Here is a 27645-nt window from a genome sequence, read left to right on the forward strand (position 1 = left end):
ATCCCACACGCCGTGGAGCAACTAAGCCTGTGTGCCACAACTACTGAGCCTGTGCTCTAGAGCCCGCGAGCCACAACTACTGAGCCCGCGTGCCGCAACTACTGAAGCCCACACACCTAGAGCCCGTGCTCTGCAACAAGAGAAGCCACTGCAATGAGAAGCCCACGCACCACAACGAAGAGTAGCCCCCGCTCGCCGCAACTAGAGAAAGTCTGCGCGCAGCAACAAAGACAAAAGCAGCCACAAATAAAAACAAATAAATAAATTTTTAAAAAATAAAATAAGCGAGAAAGAAAGCATTTCAAAAGGTGCAGGTAGTTCACTCCTTTCCTCTCCAGGACTGAGCCTGAGGTGGGAGGCATGACTCTGCTGGGCCCTCAGCCCCTCAGCAAGTCTCAGCTCCCATCTGCCTCTTCAAAGTGTAGGTATTTCTCCCAGCTTGAGGGCAGTTTGAGGGATTTTTTTTAAATAACTTTTTTATTTGTGCTGAGTGTAGAACTTAACCTTCATGAAGAAGCATGATACAGCTCTCATAAAAAAGTAAAATACATTTCAAACTTTCACCGTGCCGCACGGCTTGTGGGATCTTAGTTCCCCGACCAGAGATTGAACCCACACCCTCGGCAGTGAATGCGCCGAGTCCTAACCACTGGACTGCCAGGGAACTCCCACATTTCAAACTTTTAAGCAAAGCTGCAGCATCAATGCAGCAACAGTGATTGCTCTAATGATACTTTCATTATTCCACCTTTTCAGTTTCAGGAGGAAATTATTAGCCACTGGTTCCTGGTTAACTTGGAAACACACCAGAAGCTGAACGCGGAAAGTGAGCATCTAACTGTCTGGCCTGGGAAGGGGTGGGGGGGGGGCAACGGAGAGACTTTGACATCAGACAGACCTGAGTCAGAATACTGGCTCTGCCACTGCTAGCTAAGTGGCTTCTCAGCTGAACCTCTCTGAGCCTTGCATTCCTCGTGTATAAAATGGGGTGATTCCACCCACACTGCAAGGTTGTAAGAGTGAAAAAGTGACACTGGTAATACAAGGCCAGTGCAGTCACACTGAGCCAGTCCAGTTAAAGGACTCCAGCTGTTTGCAGTCACGTGCTGGAAAATGTTAAAACAGAGTTTTGCTTCCAAGTTTCTATTTAGGGGGCTGGAAAATCTAAAGTTATAGAGAATTTTTAAAAACTTCTATTGGAGTATAGAGAATTTTTTTTAAGGTCAAAGGACTGAAGGAGTGAAGGAGAATCCCTTCTTCCAGGCCCTCTGTTCCGTGAGGTCCTTGCCACTGCCCCCAGTGCAGACCAGGCTCCTGGGGGCAATAATCTGCCTCTGGCCTCTGGGGCTGGCCCTGGACCACACCTCCATGAATACGAGGGGCCTTCAGAGGAAACTGATGCTTCTGGCCTGCTTCCAGCTTCCCTGGGGCAGCCTCAGTGATTACACTATCCAGATGGTAGGACACAGCTGGGCTGGGGTCACATCCATCAGAGCACTGCCTCAGGGAGCTTGTGAGTGATTGTGACTCCACTGTAAAAGGCAGGCAGCAAAGCCCAGGAATCCCCAGGGGAAGCTGGGAAAACGGCTGTCCCTAAACCGGCTGGGCCTGCACTTCTTGGATCTAGGTTTGGATTATTTGTATCAGTACATCTAGGAATTTTCCAGAGTCACCTTCCTTCCCCCTCCCCACCCCCCCCTTCCTGAGAATTGAGTGTTTTTTGTTGACAGCTTGTTCTCTCAAATGGCATTGCATTTAGTAACATTTTTTGCTGTTGTGATTTTTGTTGTCGCTGTTATTCCAAATCTTATTACTCTAACTTGTCTCCCCTTCCAGCTGAGGAAATGGTGACCAGGTGAGCAAATGTTCCAAGGCCGCCGTTTTGTGTATTACGGGCAACCAAGAAAGAACGGGAATATGCTTGAAGGCAGAACCCCAGAGGCCAGGGGTATAGAGAGGGGTTCGCGAACCTAGACCCCCAGCCCTGCTTTCAGCACGGGAGGGCCGCTTGCAAATGACTTCTTTCGAAAACAACTACTCTAAAATCGAGACTGAAGGAGCGGTTACAAGATGGGTGAGTTTTAGCGACGGAGCCAATAAAGCCTGCGAGCCTCGGAAGGGCCTCTGAGCGCGGCAAGGAGGCGCCAGATTGAGGGCGATTCAAAAGGCGGACTAGACGGACTTAGACCCCATGGCGGTGAGGAGGAATGGGACCCCCGGCCCCTGCCCGGCCTCCTGCACTCACTGAGCACCTGGCGACGGGACAGCGCTTCTGGGCTCCGGGTACCTGTTGCACAGGCCTGCTCTCCTACGGCTCCAGAACCTTCAGGCTCGGCGCCAAGCCCCCCCCCACCGCTCCGCCCCCGCCTTGCTCCCCGTTCCAAACCAGAGCCAATCAGTGCTCGGCGACGCCGGGCAGGGAAACCAATCGATTGCTCCTGCTTTTTACTCAAGACTAGAAGTAGAGCGTCGTGCGCTCGGTCGGTGGCAGGTCCCTGGGCCGAGGCAGAGACCTTGCTAAGTTGGAGGACCTTGCTAGGTGGTTGCCTCATGCGTGTCTGGGAGGTCGAGGTTCCTTCGCGTGGAAGGAAATTGTCCATGAACAGTTCAGGTCCGAGAAGAACACTATCCCAGGCCCTCTCCCTACCTCGCGGTGTGGCTTGGGGCCGGTGATCTATTCTCTCTGGGTCTTATAAAATGAGTGAGTGGGACAAAAACGGTCTCTACAGTCCCTCGTTTATCCTGGCCCAGCAAACCCTGGATCAGCGCCTGTGTGTTTCTGGATGATGTCAGTGGTCTCACCCTGGCCAGGGACATCTGAAGCTTTTTTTGGGGGGGGGTCTATAACTTTATTGGACAATCAGCAGTAAGTTCTCATCCACATTAACTGCCTGTAGATTTTTGAAAGTGGTAACAGGTACATAGGTAACCAACGTATAGAGCTTGTTTGGTGAATCTTCATCTTCATTATGTTTTCTGGACAGCCACACACAGAGATAGTATGGGACCTTCCTTATTCCTTTGGCCCAGACAGCTTTGTTGAGCCTAGTGTCAGTGCGTACATCTGGAGTCCCCATCTCCTTCATGGCAAATTTCCGGATTTCTTTGAGTGCCTGAGGGGCACACTTCTTGAAACCCGCTCCATGGATGTGCTTGTGAATGTTGATAGTGTATTCTCTGGCCACCACCTAGTTGATGGTGGACCAGCCCTTCTTCTCACCACCCTTCTTTGCAGGAACCATCCTGCCAGGCCAGGGTTGGAAAGCTGAAGCTTTTTGAGCAATAACACACACTGCAGCCAGGTTTTCCCCAGTTCAGTTTTCTGGGGCTGGAAATTGATTTTCCCCATCTGTTCATTGTTAAAAAACCTCTGACATTGGCCCTCCCTCACCTTGCTATGTGACCTGGGACAAATTACAGCCCCATCTCTGGGCCTGTAGCCCTATCCGTAAAATAAATTCAGAACGCCCGAGACCCTAAGGTTCTCCCCTGTCATGTCATTTTCATAACACTGCCAATACATTCTACAACTGGATAAACCCAGATTGGGACCAGCGGCTGGATCAGGGGGGCAGTCATTTCACCGAGACTCTCCCCGGGGCGATCCTGAGCCACTGGCCCTCAGGAGCCCACCTCTCCTCAGTCCATGCTACCCACGCTGAGTAAAGCAAGACAAGCCTCCTTCACTGACAAGTATTTGTGGAGCTCCTACTGTGTAGTGCTGCCGTAGGAGAAGCCAAGCCGGTTCCTGACCTGAGAAAACTCAGGGCCTTGGGGTTGAGAGAGACTGACCAGGGTAGAGAGGAGAGACCCGCAGAGTGACATCTGCCACAAGAGCAGGGAGCCTGGGCAGAGGAGAGGACCCGGCACATGCTGCCCGGTTGGAGGTGTTGGAACTAGGACATTTCAGGAGAAAGGGGATCTTCAAGCCTGACTAGGAAGGATGTTCCGGGTGGGTGGAATCAGAAATTCGAGGAGGCCGAAATAGCGAGGAGGTGGAACCCTGGGACTGCCTGCGGAGTGGATGTGGCCAGAGATGAGTTAGTGGGGTGTGACAGGTGCCTTAAATGCAAGTTCAGGGGATGGGCGTTGTGTCTAGATGGAGTCATGTTTAGTGGGAGCCCTGGGTTTCATGCTGGCCCCAGGATGGGGACGGGGGCACCTGTCAGGTGTCCCGCGCCACCTGCGCGCTCGCCTTCCCAGAGCCACAAGTTGCCGCCCATCCCAAGCTCCTCCCCCTCCGCCTTTGTCCGCTCAGTCCGGGGGCTGCAGTCCGACAGGGACGCCCTATGACCGGCCCCCCGGAGGCGCTGGGGACGGTTCGGCTTCAGGGAGGCGGCTCTGCTCCCGTGAGGTGTGTAATCTGAACCCTATGAAGGGTCATTTATACGGTTCCTCCAAGTCTGTAACTTTCCTCGCGGTCACCAGGTCAGCTCTGCCAAGTGCTCTGCCTCCCTCCCCTGGAGTAGCCCTCCCACACCTCCATTTCCCTTCAAGAGATGCCCTTATCTTTCTTTTTAATCTGGGGCGGGTAGTGGAGGCTGCATACCTGGGCCTGCGAATGCCAGAGATCTGTCGCAAAGAACACCAGAGTCAGCGTCTACACTGGAATTCCAAGCGAACCGGATGGAGGCTCAAGGGGGGTTGACCAGGACTCTCCTTCAGCCGTCGGCTCCGCTGTTCTGGAACACCAGCTTTCCCAGGCTAGCTCGGCTCTGGCTCCCTCCCCGCCTCCTTCCCCCTCATCAGGGACCTGAAACTCGGGCCCTATCCTCTGAGCACTGGCCCCAAGCCCCACACAGCCTCTGGGGCTTGAGGCCCGGGTCCGGGAGCTCGGCCCCGTCAGGACTGTCCCTCCGCCTGGCTTCCCACCCTAAAGCTCGCCGTGGGGAAGTTGGGCGCTCACAGCCCCTACTGGACTTAGGCCTGCACCTCCAGGGTGCTGTCCATCCCATGGCGCTGAAGTTCCCCAAGGCCTCCGCCCCCTAGGGGACGACGCGTCCCCTGTTCAGGATCCGCCCCGAACTCCAGGGCATGTTCACACTGGTCCAATAACCCGCATGGGTCATCGTCTGCATCAACAATTCAGACCATCACCGGTTTGAACTGGAGGCACGCAGGAGCTCCGAGCTTGCCTGAGAGAATGTCCATGACCTGACCAGACCCAGGGACCACGGGAGAGGTGGGCAAAACTCGAATCTCATACTCTGTCCTGGGGCTGGTAGGAACTCACACATTATGGACATAGTCCCTGCCCACTCCAAACCTGTCTTGTGAATTGTTTGGTGAGACCGGGAAGGCTCCCTCAGTTTTCACAGACTCAACCCCCTTACAAGCATCCAAGCTGTGCAGACTCTGCTACCTGCAAGGCAGGAGAGAAAAACCCCTAGAATTCCTCGCATGTACCTTTCACACAGTGAATATGCCCTCCTTCGACTCTGGGTGACCCCCAGCTCGTGTGGGCGTCCCCATTCCGTGCCTCCCAAAGACTGGGCAAGGAGGAAGGTGCCAGCTGTTCCCAATGTAGAGTACCGTAACTCCCAGTCCAGATTTTTTGCCCTTGAGGGTGTAGATCGCAATGGTAGTAATTCTGGGAAGCCCGAAGAAGCTGGGGCTAGTTCAGAAATGAGGGCTCAGAAGGTACAATGAAGAGCCAGCACGCCGGGCTCGTGCACTCCACCGAGCCCTGGGAGGGCCCTGCCGCACCTGCGTTTCTGCTGTGCCCCTGCACGGTCTTCCAGGACCGCACGCAGCTCGGGGCCTTCTTGCACCCTCTGATCGTCAGCCCCGGGCACGGTGTGAAACCAGATAGTGGAGGCAGAAGTCTGCAGCGCAGGGCCTGCTGGTGCTGTCCAGCACGTTCCAGGAGAGCCGAGCCTGCGGAAAGCGCCCGGGACTACCTCCCAGCGGAGGCTGACGCGGGTTGCCGGCGCTCGGGCTGGGAGAGGAGCGCGCCTCAGAGTCACGCAGCTGTGCACGGAGCCGGCAGCGCTCCGGAGGCCTAGGCGCGAACCGGCACGTAGAACTGCCGGCTTCGAGGGCAGGGGCCGCAGCAGCGCGGCGCCGTGGGTTTCGGGCAAGCGAGTGTGGAACGTTTCCTGCGAGAAAGCAGAACCGAAGCCAGCCGAGGACTCCACAAGCGGCCGCTGGTCCACAGGTTCTCCGAGGCGCCATTGCGCAGCTGCTTCCCAGCCAGCTCTGGGAGTGTGGAGATCCAGTGAGAAGACTTGCACGTTACCGCCCCCAACTCTGATCTGCTACAAAATGAAAATGCAGAGCCTCTTGTTCAAAAATTAAGAACTTCAAGACGGCGACAGCAGAACATTACATCAAGTGCAGCCCCTGTGCAACTATACAAGTCCCATGCCCTTGAAGGCGGCCCTGCCCCTACCCATCCCACAAGGGATTCATTAAATAAACTGTACCCTTCAAGGTTAACTTTGGGGTTACTTACTGTAGCAGAACCACGGCCACCCCCATCCTCTGTTGTCACAATAAGAGAAGAGTCAGGGCAGATTGATCTAACCATCCCACAGGTATCCATGTGGAGCCGTTATCAGAGGTGGGGAGGTGAGCTATCTATGCAGCCTTGCTAAATCTCAGCTTCTACCTGTAGCTCTGACACCCTCGTCTGTTCCCAGGGCATGGGTGAGCCAGGGCCAGGGAGTCACTTCCTGAAGGGAGTGGCTAGGGTGGGGTCTTTAGGGGACTTGCTGACACATTCTCAATTTCTTGTCTCAGTTTCCCTATGACACCTAAGAGTAGTTCAGATTAGATGAGGTTGCACGTGATAGCAGTGTCCTGGAAGTCTCCTGAAGGGGGCTGTTAAAAACAAGACAAATGGAGTCACTTATGCTTAGCCCCACATCGCCCAACTGAGACTTAACTTAGATTCATCTCTCCCCAAAATGGAATCTTAAATCAGTCAGGAATTGCCTAACCAGCACTAGTTAAGTAATCTGCCTCATTCGGAACGACCCCTACTGTTCTCTAAAGGAAAGTGACCTTGCCACAGCCAATCTGCTTTTTTGTCTAGTATAACTTCAGTGTTCCCGCTCCCTCTGCCTATACAAGTCTTTCATTTTGTACAGCTCCTTTCCATCTGCTAGGTTGGATGCTGCCCAATTCATGAATCATTGAATAAAGCCAATAAGATCTTTAAAATTTACTCAGGTGAATATGTTTTTTTTATCAGGGCTAAAGGTCTGGGCAATGGGTATAGGGTGGACCTAAAGAATTGTTTTCCAACTCTTTGAATGCTATTTTATTGTGCTCCGCACAACTGAAAAAGAAATATGGGGAAAGACAGACTAAAGTTAGGCGGAAGGACTTTCAAACTGTAAACGGTACAGAACTGTTGGGGGAGCAGGGACAGCAGAGGGCGCTGCTGTGCAGACACACCCGTAAGAGGAGGCGCCCGCAGGCACACACTTTTTCTCACACCGTCTCTACCCTGCAAATCTACACAGAAACACACTCCTTACCCCCTGAACCCTGCCCCCCCCCCATATTCCCTATCTTACAGGTACTTCAGAGATCAGTTAGAACTCCTGACTCAGATTCTTTAACTGGCCTCTGGGGGGTCCCTTGGACACTTACCCCACCTCCAAACTATTTTCATAAACTGAAGGTAGTTTTTCTCAATGAGGAGCTGGGGAAAGGATCTGGGACCCCTGGTTTCCTTCCTCAGTCTGTGGCCCTGACTCTCCAGCGGGGAGATATTCTCTTCAGTGTTATTTACAATGGAAAGTAAGCTGATGACACAAGCCGTGTACGTTGTGGAACCACAAAATGACAGTTGCAGAGGCTGTGAGGTAACATGGACTCATGTTGACACTGGAAGGTGAAGGTTAGAAAGCAGGACTATGTCAGTAGTGTTTTGCATATAGATTAAATTTGAAAGGGAAGTTGGAAAAATGAAACAGATGGATTAAGGTGGGGGTGGATGACTATTCTCTTTAAAATATTTTTTCTTAAAAATACATTTGGGCTTCCCTGGTGGCGCAGTGGTTGAGAGTCTGCCTGCCAATGCAGGGGACACGTGCTCGAGCCCTGGTCTGGGAAGATCCCACGTGCCGCGGAGCAGCTGGGCCCATGAGCCACAATTACTGAGCCTGCACGTCTGGAGCCTGTGCTCCGCAACAAGGGAGACCGCGATAGTGAGAGGCCCGCGCACTGCGATGAAGAGTGGCCCCCGCTTGCCACAACTAGAGAAAGCCCTCGCACAGAAACGAAGACCCAACACAGCCATAAATAAATAAATAAACAAATACTTAAAAAAAAAAAAGTAAAAGTCTATTAATTAAAAAATAATAATAATAATAATAAAATGGGCTTCCCTGGTGGCGCAGTGGTTAAGAATCTGCCTGCCAATGCAGGGGACACAGGTTCGAGCCCAGGTCGGGGAAGATCCCACATGCCCCAGAGCAACTAAGCCCGTGCGCCACAACTACTGAGCCTGCGCTCTAGAGCCTGGGAGCCACAACTACTGAGCCCTTGTGCCACAACTACTGAAGCCCGCGTGCCTAGAGCCTGTGCTCTGCAACAAGAGAAGCCACCACAATGAGAAGCCCGCGCACCGCAATGAAGAGTAGCCCCTGCTCGTTGAAACTAGAGAAAGCCCGTGCGCAGCAACGAAGACCCAACACAGCCAAAAATAAATAAATAAAATAAATAAATTAAAAAAAATATGTTAAACTGTAAAATGGTTACCTCTGGGAGATAAGGTTATCTGCAATTTTTTCCCCTGCTTCTTTCCAAATATTCTACAATGAGTAGGTATTATCTGGATGACCAGAGAAAAAGAAGTTAACAGACCCACACACACACCCCCCTAAAAGAGCCTGTTCTCTCCGTGTTGCCATACCATTTAACTGAGGAGGGAATGTTCCCTTTCCCCCCCGCCCCCCAAAGCAGCCTATGTGGCTCTTGCCTTTTCTCCCCCCCTGGTTCCACCCTCATCACCCTCTTTAGAGCTCCTTCCACCACAAACCAGAATATATATGAATACTACATTGGAAAATCCAAAGCAGCTCTGACCCCGGCCTCCTGCTGGTGTGATCCAGCTCCTGTGGCTGAGAGGGGAGGGACAGCCGTGGGGGAGTTTTCCTGAACTCTCTACGGGGCAGGAACAGACATATGGCATCTCCATTGCTGGATTATTCCATGCTTCTTGCTGCTACTATTATTTCAAAATTTTCAGGGGCAGAAGTTTCCACAAACCTCTCTACTAAAGAGGCCCCAATCCTGCCCCCGTGATAGCTCCTCTCTGTTCCCCCCTTCCTGCTCCCCCGGGGTTCTCTCTACAGACCAGAGAAATAGGGTGGGTGTGAAGACCAGGGAAGAGGGACTGCATCTTCCGCAGATGCTGGCTGGAGAGGCGCTTTCTTGTCTCTGCTAGATCATGGCAGAGACCCAGGTTCCGGAATGGCGGAGCCCACTTTGCTTGTGCTCCCTTTTTTTTTTTTTTAATTTATTTATTTAATTTATTTATTTTTGGCTGCGTTGGGTCTTCGTTGCTGTGTGCGGGCTTTCTCTAGTTGTGGTGAGCAGGGGCTACTCTTCATTGCGGTGCGCAGGCTTCTCATTGCGGTGGCTACTCTTGCTGCAGAGAACGGGCTCTAGACCGCAGGCTCAGTAGTTGTGGAGCACGGGCTTAGTTGCTCCGCAGCATATGGGATCTTCCAGGACCAGGGATCGAACCCGTGTCCCCTGCATTGGCAGGTGGATTCCTAACCACTGTGCCACCAGGGAAGCCCCTGCATGTGCTCCCTTTGCATGTAGGTTTAATCTCAATATCCAGGGACACGAAAGCTGGAGTCTCTGCAAACGTTTCCCTGTTAATTGAAGGGGACTCTGCAGGTGCAGAAAGCAAGGGAAGATGGAGGCTGGGGGCTCCAATGGGAGGGAGGTGTGTGTGTTGGGGGGATAAGATGGCATGGAAAGAGAGTGGGGGCGGGGCAGGAGACTAGGGTTCCAATCCCAGCTCTGCTCTTTCCTTGCTGGGCAACATGGGTGAGTCACTACGCTCTCTGAGCCTCAGCTCCCTCTTCTGTAACTCAAAGAAGTAGCTGAGGATCCCTGTCTCTTTCTACGGCCGAGTGACTCTGAGAATATTTCCTGGCCTATAAAATCAGGATCTTGATATCTACCCCTTATCAAAGGAAAGATCAGGGGACTTCCCTGGTGGTGCAGTGGTTAAGAATCCACCTGCCAATGCAGGGGACATGTTCGAGCCCTGGTCCGGGAAGATCCCACATGCTGCAGAGCAACTAAGCCCGTGCGCCACAACTACTAAGCCTGCACTCTTAGCCCGCGAGCCACAACTAGTAAGCCTGTGCACCACAACTACTGAAGCCCGCGTGCCTAGAGCCCATGCTCCGCAACAAGAGAAGCCACTGAAATAATAAGCCTGTGCACCGCAGCGAAGAGTAGCCTCCGCTCACCACAACTAGAGAAAGCCCGCGCGCAGCAACGAAGACCCAATGCAGCCAAAAATAAATAAATTTGTTAAAAAAAAAAAAGGAAAGATCAGTCCAACTTTCTAATCCCAACAAACAAGTCTGGTCTCTCTGGGGCCAAATACCTCTCCAGCCTCATTCCTGAGCACTCTCCCTCTCACCCACCTCTGTGCCTTCTCTCAGTGTGTTTCCTTTGCGTGGATTTCCCTTCCCTTTTCGTGTTATCTGTGTGTCTTCCAATACTCAGCTTGAGTCTCATTTTCTCCAGGAAGCCTCCCCCCTACCCCGCCCCGGCTCCCCACCCACTGGCTGGGCCAGGTGCCAGTCCTCTGGGCTCCTGTAACCTCATGGGCATCTGCTATTTTTACCCGTAACAGTTATACTTAACAGCTGAGGTTTATTGAGCGCTTGCTAAGTGCCTGGACCTCCACCAGGCCCTTTACCCAGCATTATCTAGTTGAATCCTAACCATACATGTGAGGGAGGTGCTGTCTTCATCCCCATTTTCCCGATCAGGACACTGAGCTTGAAGGAGGGAAGGGTGAGTGTGAGGTGGGGATGTGAATCCAGGGCAGTGTTGCTCCAAAACCTATTCTAAGCTTCTGCCTTCCACTCCATCTGCCCACCTCACCCCCCGATCACAGACCTGGTAGTCTGTTAAGGGATATGTCCTAGGCCTTCCTCTGACCTATGAACACCAGGAGTGCAGCGTCTTGCTCCCCTGTGTCTCCACCCCAAGCCCATCTGAGTCCCAGGAGAAGCTGAATCCGAATCTCACCTTTTTTGGGTCCCTGCAGTTGGGGCTTCTCTCCTTGTCCCTCAGCCTTCCTCACCCCTCCCTAGGCCTTGGGAGACCAAGAGGAGCCTGGATGTGCCAGGGCCCCTCCCTGGGCCTAGCTCAGTGTCCGCTTCCACTCAATGTCACATCCGTGCCTGCCTAGGGTCATGTTCAATCCAGGTGAAAGGACGTCCACTTAGATAGAGGTCATGGTGAAGTGTGCTAATGTGCCCAGGCCCCTGGTCAGCCCTCCTCAGGCTTTAGTCACTTGAGTTCTCACAATGAACTATGAGAATCAGAAACCTATAAGGGGGACTTCCCTGGTGGTCCAGTGGTTAAGACTTCGCCTTCCAATGCAGGGGGTGAGGGTTCGATCCCTGGTTGGGGAACTAAGATCCCATGTGCCTCGCAGCCAAAATACCAAAATATAAAACAGAAGCAATATTGTAATAAATTCAATGAAGACTTAAAAAATGGTCCACGTCAAAAAGAAAAGAAAAAAGAAACATATGAGGAAGTTAGGGGTATGATTTTTATTTCACAGATGAAGAAAACCAAGGCTTGGCTGATGTCACAAAGCAAGTGGGTAGAGCCAGAAGTGATCCAGGGTTGTCTGACCTCAAAGCCCTGTCGCTCCCCCAGTGCCTCCCTCCTGTTCCAGACAGGGCCATGGCGTGAAAACCCCCAGAGGATGAGAACTGTGATTCATTTCTGCATCCGCAATGGGCCAGTGGCTACACCCAAGGCACCGGGAGGCTGGTTGTGAAAGTCTGGGCTGGGCAGGCTCTGGCCCAATAACTGTTTATTGGCAGAGGTCAGCAGGGCAGGTTTATCATCCCCATTTTATAGATGGGGAAGTTGCAATCAGAGAGGAGTAAGAAAGTTGCCCAAGGTCATCCTTGAGTCAAAGGAAGAGCAGGGACTTGAACGCAGGATGCTCGGGGACCCTGTGTGGAGTAAGAGGAAGGAGGCTGTAGCAGGGCTGGGACAGCTGGGCCTGGGCTGGCAGCTATATGGGCCCTATAAGTCATCAAGACATGGCAGGGCCCATCCCTGATCTAATGATCCCTGCTGTAACGAGGGGTCATGTCCCCTCCAGGGAAACTAGGCCCAGGGTGACCTAGATAGTGACAGGTGACAAGTTTACGGCAGGCAGGACAGGGGTCCAGGCTGGGAGATAAGGCTGGGTGACCTTGGTAACACAGAGTAACCTGCCTTGTGTAACCTTGGAGTCAGAGATGATAGATAGAGCAGGAGCCACCCCCCCTGACTTCCCGCATCGCAAATGTGCAGTCTCAGTGGTACCCGTGATTAAGATGCATCCTTGAGGAAGTGCCCATTCTTAACCTCCTCCCCCTCCCCATGCCTCAGAAGGAACACCACACAGGGGCGTGGTTCTCCTCCCCCAGCTCATTGGCCCAAAACGTAGTAGGGGGTGTGCTGATGGGAAGGGAGAGGATTACTTAGAAATCAGCTTCCTCTTCCTCTTCCCAAAGGGACTTTGAAGTGACTCTAAGGTCACCAGTCAACAGCCCCTTAACCCCACCAAAGGTTTCTAAGTCTCTCTCCTGCCTGTAAGGGGGGCTGGCTTGGGGTTACAGGGACCCCTGAAGTAGACTTCATTCCCAGGAGTGGGCTTCCTCCCCACTCCATTCCCCAGTCCTAAAAGATATATTTTTACAGCCTTGTGAACACAAATCCACTCCCCCAGAAAAGATCCCGGGGCGTGGAATTCCTCTCCTGACTGTCCAAGTCCCAGGCTGGTGATGAAATTCTAACGCAGCGCAGACAATAGGACCCTAAGCCTGATGTGGATACCCACCCCCTCCTCTCTGGAGGATCAAAGCTGCTCCTTGAGGCTGTGTGACCCTGGGCCAGAAGGTGGGGGGGGGCAGTCAGCCAGGACTCTAACCAGGGAGGAAGCCCCTTTGCCCAGAGAGTTCTGGAAGAGGCAATCCCTCCTCAGAGGTCTCTTGCCTAAGTTCAAAGCCCCGTGGGCGCTGAGAGGTTGGCAGAGGATGGGGAAGTGACTAGACCAGAAAACTGGGGCTTCCTGTTGACGGAGGGGGCCCAGGCCCACCCAAGTCCATCTTCCCCACTCAAGTCTGAGTGAGCTTCTCAAACTGCCACGGAAGTCCCCACCCCATGTGGGACACACAGTACCTAGAGCCATGGAGGAGTCTATAGAGGAATTGTAGCAGGGGAGCCAAGTCCAGGAGAGGGAGCATCCCTCCTGAGACAAGAGGCAGCTTCCTCTCGTGGAGGCCCCCCGCCCCATTTCCCTAAATGCTAGGGCCTTCTCCAAGGAAAGTTTCCTTTCCCTGAACTCCTCTGAAGATTCTGGCAGATGAGAAAAGGAGAGGTCCATTCAGACCCCAGTCTCTTCTCTTCCCATCTCATCTCTGGAGTCTGGGGTGGGGGGCGGGGTGCGCTCAACAGGACCAGCCCCTCTCCTCTGACCCCGTTAGTTCCTCTCTCACTGAGCCTCTTTGCAATCCATTACTCAGTTCCGCCCCCTCAGCATCCCCAGCGCTGGCCATCACATACACACTCGCACAGAAATTCATAGGTGTCCTCACTCTGTGTTAGAAGAACAGTCTTTGGGTTGCTTTTTTCTTTTTTTCTAAATAAAATTCAAATATTTATTTGCGCTGCGTCTCAGTTGCGGCATGCGGGATCTTTAGTTACGGCATATGAGATCTAGTTCCCTGACCAGGGGTCGAACCCGGGCCCCCTGCATTGGGAGCACAGAGTCTTAGCCATTGGACCACCGCGGGAGTACCTGGGTTGCTTAGAAATTAAGTTTGGAGCAGCTTGGGAGGGAACAGAAAAAGAGATAAGATCCAGAGAATCAGCTGTCGCTGCCTGAGAGAGAAAAGCAAGCCCTCTTTCTGGGGACACCGGATTCAAGAAACACCGTCGCACATCCCTCAACTCCGTCATCCCTCCGACGCTATCTCCATTCCCCGAGCCTCCAGCCCCAGCCCATTCCAAGGCCCCCCCCCGGGCTGCTTCCGAGGCGAGAGGGCTGCGCAGCGGTCCACGCCAAAACGATCCAAGGCAGGAATCCGGGGTCCCCACCCTTGTGTGGATCGAGTACCTTGCGATGTCGCTACCCTGGTCCCAAACCAGAGACCAGGTGTGGGACGGGGGAGGAGCGAGGCAGGAGGACGCCGCCTCTGCGCTGAAGGACACGGGTGGGTGAGGGGCCCTCGCGCACCGGTCGGAAGGTGACCAGGCGGTGGGGGTGGGTGCGGAGCGCAAGTGGGGGCGTGGAGGCTCTCAGATCAGGGACAGGTGAGGGGAGGACCCGCCAGGGGGAGGAGCCGCTACCCGCGTCCTGCTGTCGGGGCTCCCTCCCGTCGCGGCTCCGCTATAAAACCTGGGTCGGCGGGACCGCGGCCCGCCCGGCGGCCTCCTTAGCGCGCGGTCCCCGGCTCGGCGGCGTCTCCACTCCTGCGCAGGATGCGGCTGCTACCGGCGCTCCTGGTCCTCGCCGCCGCCCGGCCCTGGGCCCACGCAGGTGAACGAGGGCTTCGGCCCCGGGACCCCTCGGTGGCCCTTCCGTGGCCCCTCGGCGCTCGGGCCCCGCGCCCCCCGCCGAGGCTGCGCCCGCGGGCGATGGGGCGGCGCGGGCGGCGGGAGCGGAGAGGCGCGGGCGGCCGGGCGCGGCGGGCGCGGGGCAGCGGGTGCAAAGCGTGTGCGCGACTGCGGTGTGCGGGGCCCGCGGCCCTCGGCCGGGCGCCGTGCGGGTCCGGGGCAAGGATGCGTCTCTGAGCCGCCGCGGCGAACGCCTCCGTTTCTCACCCTTTCTGGTGTTCCTCCGTCTGTCGTGGGTCGCTGTCCGTCCCGCGGGGGCTCAGTGCTTGGTGGCTGTCCCCGGCCCGGGGCAAGGACAACAAATTGGGTGTGGTGGGGCCCGGTCATCCCCGCTTCCCACCCTGGGTGCCTTGTCCCCGGACGCTGCCAGCACCCTTCACCTCCAGAACTGTGTAGGGAGCCTGGAGGGGGACATCCGGAGACCCGAGCCAAGCCGGTCTTTCCGGCCGGGGTGATTTTCGTTTAAAGATTAATGGTGAGGCCGAGCTCTTAATTATTCGCCTAGGTGGAAGGTGGCAGGAGAGGGGTGTTAATATTTGATAAGGAGTTGAAGGCGCCTCCAGCGTCTGGGCACAGGGATCCGATCTGGCACCTTCTCTGCGACCCCACGGGCAGCCATCTCCTCGGAAGGAGGTACCCATCTGCCAGTCCCCATCTCAGCTACCCCTCGGATGATCCTTGGGGTCCACCTGGCCGAATCTCCTCTCTAAAGCTAGATGCTCCTCTCTTGGAGTCATGGGTGCGGGCTGAGGGTGCCCTCAGCAGCAGAGAAGGAGACCCTTAGCTGGCCCATGGTGGGGTATGAGGGGCATCCTGCAGCAACTCCCGGCCTCTTCCTAGGAGAGGAGGAAACAGAAAAGGCGGGGTGTGAACATTTTTATATGTAGGGTTGGAGGTTTGAAACCTACTTAAGCTGCTGGGCTTGTAGAAGAGAAATGCTTTGCAATTAATGTGGCTGCTTTGTAGCTGTGTGGCTTTGGGTCACTTCCCTCCTTGGTAAGTCAGTTTCCTCCTTGGGTAAGTCAGTTTCCTCGTTTACAAAACAGAGAGTAATCTGACTCAGGTATTGTTCTAAGGATTCAAATAAGATAGTGGGCATAGGTGCTTAGTGCCGTGCCTGTGTGGCACATAGCAGGCACTCCATAGCCACATGGCCTGGGCCCTGCCAGCCAGGAATCTCTCTCAGCCGCCCCCTCTCACAAGCTGTGCTCCCCTTAAGCGCTGGGGCTTTCTGACTGGGAGCTGCCGAGGGTCCTGCCTTCCTCCCCCATTTCATTTGCTAGGGAACCTGAGGCTGGAGAGTGACGAGGCTGTACATCGACGTCCTCAGACCATCTGCTGCCAGGGAGAGAGGAGGGGAGAGGGGCATAGGCCCCTTCAGAGTCCCAGACCTAGCCAGGAGCTGCTGAGACTTTGCCCAGGGCATCTTCGGGTTTCGCTGAGCTGGTTTTCAGGATTCCTCCCTCCCCCTGGAGTGGGAGGGTGGGGTGAGCAAGGTCCACCCGAGAGAACTTCTTCAATCAGCTCTAAAGCAGGGGGCTGGGGTGGTGGGCACGTCAAGGGTGGGGGACAGTGGCTGGGTGACTGGCGATGGTCGTTAGTTCTCTCACTCCATCTCTGGTCAGGGCAGACGGACTAGGCAGCATCCTGAGCTTGGAGCCAAGACCTGTGGGTAGCTCCTCTCCTTCCCAGGCCCCCTAGGAAGTGGCCTGAGAGAACTGGCTGGTAATTATCTGTAAGGGCCGCTCCCTCATGAACCAGTACAGGAACCCGAGCTGGTTTGTGACCCTGCCACCACTTGCCTAAAAACCAGCCCCTACCTTCAGCCTTTGGATATAGACCTGACCCCCAGCCTTGGCCTCATCAACATCACGTTTTCCTGGCTTCTGCTTCCTAAAGAGGGTAGTTTCAAGAGCATTCAACCAAGCAGGTCAAAAGTCTCTGTGATTAAGACAGTGGATCAGAGGTCACCATGACAACCCTAGGAGCTGTAGCCAGAAGCAGGGAAGAGCAAATTCCTAAGAAAAGCTCAGCCTGGACCAGATGGGCTCCAGGGAGGCTGACAGGGGTTCCACCCATCAGAGCTGGCTCCTGAGGATTCCGGCTCAAGCCAGGCTTCCCCTGAAACAGCTTCCCCCTGGGTATCAGTCACCAGGAGGGGCCAGCCTGACCTCAGAGGCACCTTCTGCCTTCAGGACCTCTGAGAGGTGGAGAGCCAGGAGAATCGTAACAGGAAGCCTTTCACGGATGCAAATGACCTCCCATCCAGTGTGTCCTTAGACACTGACTCTGGGAGATCAGTGGCAGCTCCTTCTGCCTGAGGAAGCAAGTAAGAAAGTGGGCTCAGAAAAGTTAATGAACTCTCCTGCAGAGAATAAGCAAGAGTCAGAGCCAGGACTGGAGGCCGGGTGATGGGCTCCGGCATCAGAGCTCTGCCAACATGCAGAGACGGGCCTGGATGGGAAGTGGCCACTGCCCTTTGCAGAGGTGACCCTCGTCAGGCTTCCCCAGATGCAGCAAGTCCCAGGGTCAGCAGAGCCCTGTCCCGGGCAGGGGGTGGACTGGCCAGGGGAAGACACTGCAGGGACTGTCCATCTCTGAAAGAGGCTGTGCCAGCAAAGTAGGCACAGCATTTGATCCAGACCTGGGAGACTGGGAAACCCCAGGTGGCTCTGAAGGGTCCAGAGTATGGGGGTGGCCAATTTCCTATAGATGCTCAGTCTCCTGGCCTTCCTCCCACTCCCTGCTGAGAACCTGCGCCCCTCTCCACCCCATGCCCATTGCAGGGACCCCAGAGGAGATGGGCTTGGGTGGGGATGGATGTGCTCAGAGGCCTTAGCTTAGGCTGGGCAGGAAGCTCTGCTTTTCTTAGGAATTTCCTCATCCCTGAGTTCTTTCCAGCTCACTTCATTTCTCTCCTCTCCACCCCTCCTTGACTTTGGCCATCTGTGCCCTGACAGGAGGTTGAGGAGGGGAGGGAGGGAGGGAGCCAAGGAGAAGGGAAGGACTCGTCAGGGACTTGACTAAATTCCAACTGCCTGGAACACTCTCCACCATCTCTCATTTAATCCTCCCCACAGTCCTATGAGGTGGATGGTATTAGTTCCATTTTACAGACAGCAAAACTAAGGCTCAGAGAGATTAAGTGACTTGTCCCTAAACCCACGGCTCCTAAGTGGCCCAGCTAGAATTCCAGCTCTTATCAAATGCTTTGTCCACCCTGCTGGCACAGACTTTCTTTTAAAAATCAATAGACTAATTTTAGAGCAGTTTCAGGTTTACAGAAACATCAAGCAGAGAGCACAGAGGAGAGGGTTCCCATGTGCACAGTTTGCCCTGTTGTCAACATCTTGCATTAGTGAGCTACGTTCATGACGCAGCCTTTTTTTCAGAGATGTTGGTTCTCCTGTCCGGAGGCAGAGTGGGGGATTGGAAGGCAAGTCTGTCTGGTCCCAAACACCAGGACTGCAGGTTGGAGGGACAGGGGAAAAGACCTAGCTGCCTTCCTCCCTGCAGGACTGTGAGAGTTTAGGCAAGAATGGGTCTTAATAGCACAAGAGGGTGTGTTCCAGGGAGGGACTAGCCTAATCTCCCTCATCATCCCATCAACTCTGGGAAAGCAGCCAAGCTGAACGTGGCGGTATTGTCCTGGGGGGCCTCCTCTTCCCCTCTCACCAGCCTCCCTTCCAGGTTTGAGGGCGGGGATGCAAGGAGGGAGGGGGAGGCTGATGAGCAACAGGTAGAGTGTCCAGGCTAGCCCCTGGGGAGAGCTGACCCGCCTTGGAGGACCCCTCGAGGGCTGCTGGCTGTCTGGTCTGCATTGTCTGAGGACAATGCCCTGGGCAAGAGGACCAGTGGATTGGCTGTGGGTCAAGGACACCTGGAGCCTGGCGGTTTCGAGCGCCTCCTTCTCCATCCCTACATTTTCTTCTTAAGGCTCCTTCCCCTGGGCCCTCTGTCCCCCAGGATGGCACCCCAGGAATGCTCTATCCCATCCCAGGCCAGGTTCTGACTCCAGGGATATTCCCAGCCTCTGACCCACTGTGTACACACACACACACACACACACACACACACACAGAGTTGCTTGTGTGCACACAGTTCACCAGCACTCATAGAGACAGACATGTGTGTACACAGATACACTGACATGCTTCTGCACAGGCCTCACATCCTTCCTCTCTCTGTTCCAGGGTCACACTGGTGCTACCAGAATCAAGTCAAGCCCTCCAACTACACCTGCTTGGGTAAGTGCAGCGAGTCTTGTGGTAGGGACCCTCCAGGTTGAAATGGAGACCCAGGGAAGGTGGGAAGGATGAGGTGATGGTGGCCCCTGTCAGATATCAGCTCCTAACACACACACACACACACACACACACTCTCTCTCTCTCTCTCTCTCTCTCCTGGTGCTCAGGGCACAGGGAACATAGAGTGACCTGAGTTTTTACTGGGACCTCCTGTCATCATCTCTGACACCAAGAGAGTCAGCCCTCTGGTCCTCTGAAATAAATCAGGAGCAGCATCAAAGGGAGAAATTCAGTTTGCTCCTCTCATAACAAAATGGAGAGTGGATTCTGTTCCAGTGACACCCCTGCATGTGGGCCTGGGTGGCGGTTCTTTGTACTTTTTCAAGCGCTGCCCGGTCTCCTGCAATCTGCTTTCCTCCCACCGTTGCTGTTTTGGTGACTGGGCAGCGCTCCCCAACCCCCGCCCGGCTCACTGGTGTGGGAGGTCCCGGGTGCAGGGGGCTGGGCTCCCCTGGGGCTCCTTCCCTGCCTCCCAGTGCTCAGATAAGGCTTAGTGTCAAGTCACGGGGTCCTTTCACAAGCGGCCCTTCCAGGGGACGCCACCGCTTCCATGCACTCTCCCATCCACCTCCTCTGAACTTCGGAACCCCTAGGAAGCAGGTTATCAGGAGCTTTCCTTTCACAGCCCAGCATCTGAGGTGGTCCCCTACCCCAGAGCTCACACCCTAGTCCCACCCTGTCCAACACCACGCCTTGCTGGTCTTGTGTGAGTGTGAGTGTGTGTCTGAGGAGGGAGAAGGGTGAGGGCGGAGTTCTGTGCCGGGCATCCCCCCAGCACAGCCTGCCAGCCATCCAAAGACCTTGCTGCCTTGAGCTGGGCCTGACCCGAGTGGGGTGGAGGACGCCACACCTCGGTGCCAGGCGCCCCTGACTCCCGGCCCACCCTCCCTCCCTGCTCAGGGCCGGACCAGTGGGGCGATAGCTGCCAGAATGACCGCCAGTCTCCCATCAACATCGTCACTGCCAAGACACTGCTGGACCCAAACCTGGGACCCTTCTCCTTCTCCGGCTACGACAAGAAGCAAAAGTGGGCCGTGCAAAACAATGGCCACTCAGGTAGGTCTCAGATGGGCTGGATGCAGGCCCCGGACAGCAGGGGCACGGGATCCTGGGACTCAAGTTCCCCAAGGACTGGAGGGTCGGGCTCCTCCTGGGAGGGCACACTGGGGGGTCCACTTCTGCTGAGGAGAGGCTGAAAAGCCCTGGGGGGGAGAGTGCGGGTCCTGTGTGGGCACAGCCTAGGCGGGGTGGGTGGTGGGGTTCATTTATTTGCCCCAGTGTTTCTTGAGCACCTATGTTCTAGGCACTGGGGCTATGGCGGGGAATGAGACAGACAAAATGCCTATCCTCCTGGAGTTCACAGTCTAGCAGGAGACACTATAAATAAAGAGACACATTGTACAGGGTGGACTTTGGAAAGGAGGGAACATTGTATCAGTATTTTCAATCCTGTATCAGAGCAATCTGTAGTGGGGGAGGGGACAGGTTCTAGGAAGAGCGAACAGCATGTGCAAAGGCACAGAGGCGTGAAAGAGCTTGGGGTGTTCAAAGGGCTGCATGTGGCCCCATGTGCATGGAGGACAGAGCGAAGCCCGGAGGGGCCAGAGCCAGCCCAGGGTCAGTCCAGCCGGGCCTGGGGCAGGTCGCCCAGGGCTGAGGAGTTTGGACGTGGCCCTGGGAACATTGGGGCACCGCGCGTGGAGGGGGTTGAAGCAGGGGCGGGACCGGGCTGAGTTGTATGTTTGGGCAGTGAGGGGTGTACAGAGGGAGAGGCAGACAGGGAGGCCAATGAGGGGGCCAGGGGAAGGTCCAGGCTGTACCACTGTTCCTGTCCCTTCAGGCCCAGGACCGTAGCCCGTGAAGGGTGCGAGGTAGGAGAGAAGGTCCTGCTTGGGTGGAGCTGGGATGAGGGGCTGGGAGAGGCTGGGGGAGGTGGGTGCGAGGACTCTGCCCCCTCCTGTGCCCTCCAGTGATGGTGTTGCTGGGGGACGAGGCCTCGATTGCTGGAGGAGGACTGGCCGCCCGGTACCGGGCCAAGCAGCTGCACCTACACTGGTCCAAGGTGCTGGATTGGGGCTCGGAGCATAGCTTCGACGGGGATCGCTTTGCCATGGAGGTGAGGGACCTCTTCCCAGGTGGATGCCTTGGCTGGGCCCTGGGTATACTTGCCTTGGGCAAGAAGGAGGGTCCAGCACCCTGACGGGTTCTCTCTCCATCCCTCTCACCCCTTACCAGATACACATGGTACATGAGAAAGAAAAGGGGACATCGAGGAACACGAACAAGAACCAGGACCCCAAAGATGAGATCGCAGTGCTGGCCTTCATGGTGGAGGTGAGGCTGCCATCCCTCAGGGTTCGAGGGGCTGCTTCTTAGGATCCAGAGACCTGGGATCCCAGCAAGGCAGGAGGGGGCTGGAGAAGCCCCGACTTCCCCTCTGTTTCTCAGTGACTTGTACATCCCCACGTGGGGAGCCCAGGGACTTTGAGGGCCTCAGTCCCAGAAGCTGCGTGCCCGCCCCACCCCAGACCGGGTCACCCGCGGCTCCCCACAAGCCTCTCTCAAGTCCCTTTCCCTCCTGTTCCAGGCCGGATCCAAGAATGTTAACTTCCAGCCCCTGGTGCAGGCGCTGTCTGACATCCCCAGTCCCAGTGAGTCAGGATGGTGAGGGGAGGCGGGGGGGCTGGGGGAGGGGAGAAGACGTCTTCCTACAAAAGACGGTCTGGATGGTGGAGGAGCCTGTACTCTCAGAGTGAGGCGTGCGAGTCTCCCCAGATATGAACACCACGCTGAAAGACGACATCAGCCTCTTTGACCTGCTCCCCAAGAAGGAGAAACTGAGGCACTACTTCCGCTACCTGGGCTCGCTCACCACACCAGGCTGCGATGAGAAGGTGGTCTGGACCGTGTTCCAGGAGCCCATTCAGCTCCACAAGGACCAGGTACACAGGGCCCAGCCTCAGCTCCTGGAAACTGTCCCTTTGCGGGGGGCCCCAGGGAGTCTGGGGCTCACCAAGCCCCCAGGCGAGGCTAATGCAAGCTCAAGCTTGAGAACCACTTTTCTCTGATAACAGTGATGATAGTAATAGTAATCACAGGCCCTCCAAGCCCAGAGCTGTGAGTCCCCTCTGCTTAGGAAACTCATGGGAGCTGAGCCCCCATGGATGCAAAGCACTTTACATCCCTGATTCTTTTCCTCTGCACAAGAACCTGAGAGGGCTCAGAGAGGCCAGGCAACTGGCCTGAGGTCACACAGTGAGGAGTGCAGCTCCACCAGCTTCATCCCTCCCTGCTGAGCCCTGTGCCTTCCACAGATCCTGGCATTCTCTCAGAAGCTGTATTATGACAACGAGAAGAAACTGAAAATGACAGACAATGTCAGGCCCCTGCAGCCCCGGGGGCAGCGCCAGGTTTTCAGGTCCCAGGCCCCGGGACGGCTGCTGCCCTTGCCGCTGCCCACCCTGCTGACCCTCGCGCTCACCTGCCTGACAGCAGGCTTCCTCCGATGACGACTCATGTTTGCACGCTTGACCTCTGGTCTCAGCCCTTAAGAGGGCTTGAGCCTCTGTTCCTCAGGCTTCCCGGGTTGGACTTTGGTGATGATTAAAATATGGACATGTTTTTGGAGAAACCTCTCTCACATCTGTTTTTAGTTCCTACAACTACTGCTGCCCTGTTCCCCTCAACCCACCCCCGCGTGCCAGGGTAGGGGCCTTAGGGCCTGGAGATTTCTTCTGAGCAGGCACCCCTCCCACCTTTATGAATTCCCCATTGACACCCCAATTGGAGAGATGCCGAAGGGACCTCAGAGCTCCAACACAGCCACAGCTGGAGAAGTTCCAATCCAGCCTTTCATTATATAATGGGGGAAGCTGAGGCCCAGAAAGGAAAGGAGGCTGGGTGGAGGCCACATAGTGAGGCCACGGCAGAGCCAGCTGAGAGCCAGCCAGCACCTTCCGCCCTGTACTAGGGGTGGAGAGTGCGGGTCCTGTGTGGGCACAGCCTAGGCGGGGTGGGTGGTGGGGTTCATTTATTTGCCCCAGTGTTTCTTGAGCATCTATGTTCTAGGCACTGGGGCTATGGCAGGGAATGAGACAGACAGAATGCCTGTCCTCCTGGAGTTCACAGTCTAGCAGGAGACACTATAAATAAAGAGACACATTGTACACCGTATCAGACGGCTGTGGCCAATCAGCGGGAAGGGGCATCCATCAGAAGACTTGCAGGAGGCAGTGGGGGGAGGCCACCTGGAGGCCAGCAAGTGTTCATGCGTGGAGGAGAGGGAGGGAGGGAGGGGGAGAGAGACAGTGGGCGAGAGAGGAGGGTGGGGAGGGGGAAGGGGGAGAGGGGAGCGGGGGCTGTGGTGCAGGGGCTGCAGGGGTGAGGAGTAGGGGAGCAGTTAGGAGCCTGATGCCTCATCCAGGAGCTACTGGGTCACAGGTGAATCCAAGGGTCTTTGGCCCTTGAACTTAGGAGCTGTCGATGAAGGCACCCCTCCCACCCCCCCAAGATCGTGTCTCTAATGGCTTTTTCCTTTCTGGGGCCCAAGAAGGGAGTGAGACTAGGAGGCAGCAGGTGCAGAGAGGAGGGTCCAGAAAACAGGGGGAAAGAAATAAGGGCCCCACAGCTGGGTCCCAGGCCAGCCTGGGCGCCGGGGGCCAGGGGTTGAGGGGCTTCAGTCTCTGGTACCTCGTCATCCAGGGCAGGGCTGGAGTTTTGGAGGAGCGTGAGATGGATTTTAGGAATGGATTCTGGGGGCTCCCCTGGTGGTGCAGTGGTTAAGAATCTGCCTGCTGATGCAGGGGACACGGGTTCGAGCCCTGGTCTGGGAAGATCCCACATGCCATGGAGCAACTAGGCCCGTGCGCCACAACTACTGAGCCTGCGCTCTAGAGCCTGGGAGCCACAACTACTGAGCCCTTGTGCCACAACTACTGAAGCCCACGTGCCGCAACTACTGAAGCCCGCGCACCTGGAGCCTGTGCTCCGCAACAAGAGAAGCCACTGCAATGAGAAGCCCGTGCACCGCAACCAAGAGTAGCCCCCGCTCGCCGCAACTAGAGAAAGCCGGTGCACAGCAAGGACCCAACGCAGCCAAAAATAAATAAATTAAATAAATAAATTTATTTAAAAAAAAAAAAAGAATGGATTTTGGAGGAGCGTGAGAAGAGGGGAAGAGGCCAAGAATGGGCCTTGCTGGGTGGCGAGGGGCCCTGGGGCCGGGGCCAGGTCAGCTGGTGCGGGGACAACCTCTCTGTAACAGGCTTCCCGTCTGGAGGTGATGAGATAGATTCCCACAGGAAGACGCAGAGCTAGGCCAGCACACATGGGATTCCATTACCCGATGCTGGAAGCCCTGGCTTGCCGTTGGTCTCTGGAGGGGAGCTGGTTAGAGGAGGTGACCTCTAAGCCTTCTCCCACTCAGATACCCTCAGAGTCCCTGACCATCCCCAGCTAGGCTGAGGGACAAGGGCTGCTCCCCCTCCATAGCAGCCTCCCTCTCCCTTTCCTCCTTCGTGACCAAGAATAAGCACCCCCTCCCTTCACTGCTGACCACACAGCCAGCCTTGGTGGGGGGGGGGGTTGGTATTACTGTCACTATGGCAACAGCAGGCAGCTTGTGTCAGCAGGGGGTGTGTGGACACGAACCTGTTCTCTTTGGTTCCCACGCAGGCTGGGGGGATCTAAGATCCAAGCTGTGCCCTCCTCCTCCCCTCCCCCTTTCAGGCTCAGGGCTCTCAGAAGTCTGAACTGCCCCTCCCCCCCAACTACACCCTCAAGGCAACGTTCAGTGAATAATGTGGCAGCAGAACCAGGAAGTCCCAGCTCTTTTCTAGAGAGTAGGGGAGCCTGGGCCTCTCCAACCCCCCCGCTGCAGGTACACGACCCTCCCCCCGGCCCTCCCCCGCCCCCCACCGTCCCTCTGACCCCGCAGTAATAAACCTGGCCAGTGGGGGCCAGAACGGGCACAGCTTGTCCAGGCCCCTGCACCTGGAGGCCAGAGCAGGTGCTGTCAGCGCTCGACTTACAGCAAGGTCACTGCTGGCCAGTCACCCCAGGAGGGGGCAGCCCCGCCCCTGGAACTGGCCCCTGCGTCCTGGAGGCCGAGGCCAATGAGCTGCGTGTGTGCTCCTGAGAGCCTCCGATTCTGAGCAGTTTCACTCCCCTGCCCCCGCCAGCCCCCGCCCTGCACCCTCTGCAGACCCCTTCTCTGGAGAAGGTGCTCTAAGCTCCTGGTGCCCAGCCAGCCTGGCTCCTGACACAGCTCTGCCAGAGACGACGGGGGCTACCAGCAGCCCCCAGCCCTACTTTCATTCACTCCCGAATCCCTGCATTGGGTACAACAACGTACACACACACACGAGCACACGCGTGTGCGCACACACTTCACTGCGGCCGACCAGCGCTGGGGAAGGCTCCATGGCTGAAGGTTTGGGCCACCACCTGACTTCTAGGTCCCTTAGCACAGACCATATGCACATTCACTGAATGCCTGCAGGAGCCGCCATGGGCCACACGACAATCCTATAAGGGGGGTATTTCTCCTGTCACACGGATGAGGATGCTGAGGCACAGAGAGGGGTTACGGGACCTGTCAGAACCCGGGGTCACTTCTCTGCCTCTTGGGCTCCACGGCCAGCTTTCTCTCTGACAGTCATCCAACCTCTGGAACAGGGGCGGGGTGGGGTCTGCAGCACGCTGTCCCACCCTGTCTCCACATGCTGCTCTGTATCCCTGATGGGCTGTCCCTCTGGCCCCCTGTTTAGATTTGGCACCTGGGAGGGAGCCAGGGGCTAAAAATACTCCCCATGTGTTTAGATGATTCTTAGAAAATAAACTTCCCCGTCTTGGCTCTCAGTGTGCACACTTGCTGGCCCCGGTTCCTGTGGCTCTGATCTGACAGTGTTGGGAGGGGGATAAGGGAAGCAGGGGGTGGGGGGAGTAGTAGGGTCTGTAGGGGCCCACAGTCAAGAGTGGTGGTGGTGGACGTGCCCAGGCGCACATGTAAGTGTAAAGGCTGCTGTGTCACAAAACTCCAGGGGCTGCCTGTACGGAGACCGCATTGTGAACGCTGCCCCGGCGTGGTGGGCCCTGAGGCTCCGTGCTTCTGAGTGGGTTAGGGGTGGGAAGAGGCAGGGAAGCTGGTAACCTTGCAGGGATGGAAACGTGGCTTCCCTGCTACGGGCCTCTTTATCCCCCTGCAAAATGGGCTAAGGCTGGCCCTTCTATCTAACGGGGCCTAGCTGTCCTCAGGCTCCTGCTGGTGACCTTGGGAGGAAGGCCAGGCCCGTGTCTGTGGGTGGGACGCTGCTCCTGCACCTTGCATTGCACGAGTTCTAGTGGCTCTGCTTGTTTATCTGAATAGGGACAAAGGCATTATCTCCTCTAGGGACCAAGGACATGTTCCTGGCCCCCTGCGCCCAGGGAGGGGCTTCCTCTGGAGGGAGTGACAGGACAGACAAGTCACAAGCCAGTTCCTTCCTCAGAGCCCTAGTCCCAGCTGAGACTGGACTCATATTCCGAGTGTTGGCTGCTGCAAAGCCTGGGAGGGTGGGGATAGGCACAGGGGCCAGGGAAGGGACGTGGGTACATGGAACAAGATTTTTCTTTCAACAAGATCGAGTCTTTCAACAAACACTATTATTTCCTCTGTGCCAGAGACTGATGATTCAGGGAGAAAAAGGCCCATCTGTGCCTTTCCCCCAGGACTCCCAACCGGAGGGCCTACAAAACATAGGCCGTGAGGGGGGCGCAGGGGCCCCAGACCTGGGGTTTGAGTCCCTTTCCCCTGCTGACTAGCTCGGTGAGGTGACTTTGGTAATTTAATTCACCATTCTGAGCCTGTTTCCTCATCTGTAAAATGGGGACGGGGACGGCATTTACCTCATAGGGTTGCTGTAAAGATGAAACAAGATGCCTGGCCAGGAGGATGTATTCAATAATTTGTAGTTACTATTATGATTCTTTTTATTAGAGAGAGAGCACTGAAGGACGGGTAAGGCCTACAGATGGGGAAACACTGGCTGCTTCCGGGGATGGAGATAGGGAAGGGTGGGCAGAGGCTGGAATTCTGAGGAGTGATGCATTGGTTTGCCTCTGGGGTCAGCAGCTGATGTTTGGTGGGGTAGCAGGGCTGCTCCTACCCAAGGGGGGACCCTCTCATCCCCAACACACTCACGGGGACTGCCGCTCTGCTCAGACACGCAGGAACGTCCCCCCAGCCCTCCGCCCCCCCCCCCCCCCATGCACAGAGCCGTCCACTGAGCCAGACCTCCCAGCCCGACCTCGGCCCAGCATTGCCTAGGGTCCCTCAGGACATCATAAGGGGGAGCCAAGGGGGCCAGTGGAGGCCCAGGCTGCCTGCAGCTCTCCTTTCCCTGCTTTGCTAGGTGGGGTCAGGGTGGGAGTCTGCTTTGCTGCTGTGGGATTGACTGGGCTGGGGACTGGGCTCCTAGTTCACCTTCCTCCAGCCCTTCCCCTCCCTCTTGCCAAGGAGCCG

At 55.9% G+C, this 27645-nt stretch overlaps 2 protein-coding genes and 1 pseudogene across 3 annotated transcripts in view; 1 reads left to right on the forward strand and 2 right to left on the reverse strand.

Moving 5' to 3' along the window:
* The window catches only part of ZNHIT3 (zinc finger HIT-type containing 3), a 42991-nt gene extending 27732 nt beyond the window's left edge, over positions 1–15259 (reverse strand). Inside the window, exon 1 of the mRNA XM_061176427.1 lies at positions 15046–15259. The gene's annotated coding sequence lies outside the window, so the exon portion shown is untranslated. The remainder of the gene's footprint in view (positions 1–15045) is intronic.
* LOC133080769 (large ribosomal subunit protein eL31-like) lies at positions 2850–3242 on the reverse strand (annotated as a pseudogene).
* Positions 14594–24251, forward strand: CA4 (carbonic anhydrase 4). Of its 2 annotated transcripts, none has more exons than XM_061176425.1 (8): positions 14594–14761; positions 19032–19085; positions 20046–20201; positions 21116–21261; positions 21381–21479; positions 21733–21796; positions 21921–22087; positions 23948–24251. In XM_061176425.1, exons 1-8 carry the CDS (start codon positions 14704–14706, stop codon positions 24023–24025), a joined length of 822 nt encoding a protein of 273 aa, XP_061032408.1. In that variant the 5' UTR covers positions 14594–14703; the 3' UTR covers positions 24026–24251. The 2 variants fall into 2 exon arrangements, with proteins under 2 accessions (XP_061032408.1, XP_061032407.1); XM_061176424.1 differs by lacking the exon at positions 23948–24251 and adding an exon at positions 22460–22776 and having other exon boundaries at positions 14599–14761.
* The last annotated feature ends 3394 nt before the right edge of the window (positions 24252–27645 follow it).

The sequence above is a fragment of the Eubalaena glacialis genome, chromosome 19, assembly GCF_028564815.1.
Source record: "Eubalaena glacialis isolate mEubGla1 chromosome 19, mEubGla1.1.hap2.+ XY, whole genome shotgun sequence".
NCBI lineage: Eukaryota > Metazoa > Chordata > Mammalia > Artiodactyla > Balaenidae > Eubalaena > Eubalaena glacialis.